The following is a 4,117-nucleotide window of genomic DNA, read 5'->3' on the forward strand; positions in this document are numbered from 1 at the left end:
AAGCTAAAGTGGATCATGTGGTTTATCTTGTTAATTATGTCACCTAAACCATTTGTTGTATATAATTACCAGCACTTGATAAGTTTTCATAGTTTTTACTGATTCTCCAAAATAAATAAAAGGTTGTTTTTGTATATATATGCATACTTCCTGTTTACTGGTTAATCCCATTTTTCCAGTAAAATTATCACTGAAAGAATTTTGTTTCTGATTGGCTGATGGCCATGCTTGCATTTGGCTTGTTAATTTCTGGACTTACATTAGTTTCTAAGATTACTCCACTTGGTAATGTTTTTGCCCTTTTGTGTTTGGTTTAAGGGTGCCGATGACATCAGTCCCTTCAACAGAGGAAGGGAAAGCACAGTCTGGGGAGTTTCTCTGATGATAGGCTATCTTGGGTATGAAGTACAACTCACATAATCAATCTTCCAACATTTTTAAACCTTTAGCCATTGGATTAACAAAATGCTAAGTTACGGAACTGGATTTTCTAAATGTCAAGACTTGTTTCCTCAAGAAGATTTTACCTGAGCTTGTAGAAAATTGGCTTTCTGAATGTGAATTTGACTGATGTTTGAGCATTGAAATTTTATGTGCTGCTCGCTTTTCTTTTCCTTGCCCACTGCATTATCTACTTATTCTGTAATATCACCAAAGGAATGATTGACTGAATCCTTTTCTAAATCATACTAAATAAAAATTGTATTTGGATCATATCTACTTATTTCTCATTCTCAACTTATTCCGTGTCTTGCCCCCGCCAATAGGATAATTCTACTTTTCGATCTGTGGCCCAACCGTCAAAGCCTAATTAATTGGTCAACTGAAGAATTGTGAAAACACCTGAGTGCAAATTCAAGAGAGTGCAAATGAACGATTTCTGATGTTAATGTTAAATAAAATATTAGTATCCGCTAGTTTTCAGGAGTCTCATATATAGTACTCACAACAAGCACTTCTGCAAATTTACATCAGAAAGAAAATATACATTTAGCAACTTCCCCTTCTTCAGTTTGTTTCCTCTTTCCCCAGCCTTTTTCTAGGGAAAACTAATATTTCAATGGAAGACTTCTGTAAGAAAGAACTACTTTTTCTTGAAAGAACGATTGTACTAATATGCTTTGATGTTTTGTGCCGGATATGTTGTTGCTTTTTTTTCCCTGTTCTTTTTAGGTTGTTCAGATAGTTATCTGTTAAAGGAGCAACACCATATTGTTATTCCTTCCTAGGAAATGGAATGTTTGTTACTGTTTCGATATTTTTTCTGGGATGTTTTTCCCTAGGAAATTGAATATTTATTAGTGTCTGTATATTTTCTCTGGGGCGTTCATAAGCTTTATCAGTAATCTTATCTCACAGGTTTGATGGCTTCACGAGTACTTTCCAGGATAAACTTTTTAAAGGATATGATATGGAAATACACAATCAAATATTCTATACAACGGTCTGTTCGTGTCTTCTTAGTTTCATCGGTAAGATCTATTTATTGGAATGGGGTAACAAGCCTTTGCAACTATTGAATACAGTACCATTTTAAAAATGGCCTTTGTAACTATTGATTTGTTGGACGTTTGAGAAAAGTATGCCGAACCGTTTCAGTTGTTTCGAGTGTCTTCTCACTGAGCTGGATATATCCAGTTCTTCACCGTCTATACCTGTCTTTATGTTTTTCATGTGCACCATGGGAGGGAAGAGTGTGGCTTTTATTTTTAGGTACCTCATTTTGTTTATGTTTTACCCAAAAAATCTTTGATGTAATAGTGATCTTTAAAGTTTGTCACAGAAAATATGTAACACACATGCTGAGTGGTTAGCTTCCAATCTTCAGTGATGTTTGGCTTTGAATGAGTTGTGAATTTACAAAAGATTGTGGGTATTGATATCATTGCACTCGATTAATTTTCCACAATATTTTCAAAAATATATTCGCTATAAAGGATTTATTATGCACTTTTGTCTACATGATTGTGGATTAAACTCTAGTGGAAACATCCACACACAGTGCAGGCTAATGGTTATATCTAATTTTATGCCTGCTTCCCTGCTATTTAGTCATGAATTGTTTTTACCGCAGGTACTAGTGATCGAATTATCAAGTAATGTTATTTGTTAGGAGGTTCTCTTGGTGCCATGCTTCATATTATTTCTGATGTTTATCTAGGTTTTATTCCTATGTATAGATATTAACTGGATTCTGTTCTCTGTTTTTTCATGCAGGTCTAATTTTGCAAAGCAATCTTCTCATGGCAATAGATTTTGTATCCCGACATCATGATTGTTTCTTTGATATTGCTCTGCTTTCAACTGTAAGTTCCCTGTATAGTTGATCTTAAACAGTTTGCCTGGTTTCACAAGTATCGGTGTTGCCAAAACCTTTCGGTCGCTGAAAGATTCATATCAAGAAATGAATTCCTTTTTACTTCTGGAATGGAGAAATTGGTTGGACGAAACTGATACAGTGTTTCGGTTGCAGGTAGCAACTGCAAGTCAATTTTTTATTTCTTATACAATCCGCACATTTGGTGCTCTAACATTTGCAACCATAATGACCACAAGACAGGTATTTAAGAAATAGTGTGTGAGTTTGAAATTTTTTTTCTTACCTCTAAACTAATTCAATTTGTGTAGTTGGTGAGCATTTTGCTATCATGCTTGTGGTTTGGCCATCCTTTGAGCTGGGAACAATGCATCGGAGCTGTAAAAACCTCTCTGTGTTGGTTTTCTTAAGCTGAAATTTACTCTAAAAGAGAAAAGTATTCTAGTTTGATTTCTTTTTTCAGGTTATCGTCTTTGGATCCCTTTACGCGAGAAGCTTCTTGAAGACAAAACAGAAGGCGGCACCATCATTGGAGATGACTGAAACTAAAGCCCCAGGGCCTTCGTAAGGAAATTTATCACAAAATGACTGTGACCTTTGGAATAAGTTCATTAATATATCTCTGCAACTTTGAAGCTGCTTGGATAAAGATGTTATTAAACAAGGCTTGAATGGCATTGCTATTTTTGGAATTCCAGATCGAAGGCTAGCTTGCTGGTTATTGCATAACAAGGTGCATATAATGGCCTGATGTAATCAAGCAAAGATTTTGACGAGCCTTCCTCAAACCTTTGCTTGTCAAATTACAGTTTCACTAAGCAATAGAAGTTCTGTGATCTGTTGTTCGCTAACCATAGACTTCTTTTTCCCTCTTTTTGGTACTTCAAAAGAACGTAATAGACGGTGAGGGTTCTCTCTTTTCAGGAATTCAGAACTGTACAAGTAGACATCAGAAAATCAGAAATGTAAGAGGGGTCTTGTAGCTCTAGCCTTTTTCAGCTCTAATCAACATCAGCTAGTGGCTTTTACTGGGATCATTCATGTACGTTAACAATGCGTAATTGTTAGGTTGTAGAACATAAAAAATTGTACATTGAAACTGTCATATCACATACTGCAGACTATCTAAAATTCTGAATGGCCAACAAGAGTTTCATGATGCTAGTTCTGATGCTTCAGCAACAGTATTGTTTGATAACATGAAATATGAGACATAAAGCATATGGAAATCATGGTTAAAAAAAGTAGCGGTTGTTATTTCTTTGTTTTTTTGTTACGCATTTAAAGTTATAAATCAATATATTATAGTGGGTGATTTTAGTTAGGGATATTGACACCTTTTTCGACCGGCCCTATTGACACCTTTTATGCCAATATATATGTTTGTTAACTAGTCAACGAGACATTTTGAAGATTCTCCTCCAATTTTTACATTTTGAAGTATATATTTCCTTTCAAAAATTAAAGTAGCCATTTTCATCTATGATAAGAAGCCCAAAAGCAACAACCACAAATTTCAACTTTCTTCTTCGTTGAGTTTAATGAATGTGGTCGGTAGCGATTAGAAACACTCGAACTAGATTATATACAAATTTGAAGAAAACTAGAAGTGATTTGGACTTATTTCAAGTCAAAATACGACTTAAAACATACCTATGCTACGTATGACAGATTTTCATAGACGTCATTGTGGCATGTATATCAGGAAATTAAATGGTATAGTACAAGTACATTTTTTCTCGTATACATTTCAAATATTTTTAAACTTTTCATTTTCATTTGTCTTTTAACTTTCTTCTT

At 34.5% G+C, this 4,117-nt stretch overlaps 1 protein-coding gene across 1 annotated transcript; it reads left to right on the top strand.

Annotated features, from left to right (window-relative positions):
* Positions 1-318: 318 nt before the first annotated feature.
* LOC107847908 (UDP-galactose/UDP-glucose transporter 5B) lies at positions 319-3,481 on the top strand (the record flags this gene model as incomplete). Its single annotated transcript, XM_016692508.2, is given in 6 exon segments — positions 319-398; positions 1,360-1,472; positions 2,218-2,306; positions 2,474-2,560; positions 2,629-2,697; positions 2,781-3,481. Coding segments are annotated over 6 exon segments (543 nt in total), but the record flags the coding sequence as incomplete, so codon positions are not given.
* Positions 3,482-4,117: the final 636 nt, after the last annotated feature.

This window comes from Capsicum annuum, chromosome 11 (assembly GCF_002878395.1).
Source record: "Capsicum annuum cultivar UCD-10X-F1 chromosome 11, UCD10Xv1.1, whole genome shotgun sequence".
NCBI lineage: Eukaryota > Viridiplantae > Streptophyta > Magnoliopsida > Solanales > Solanaceae > Capsicum > Capsicum annuum.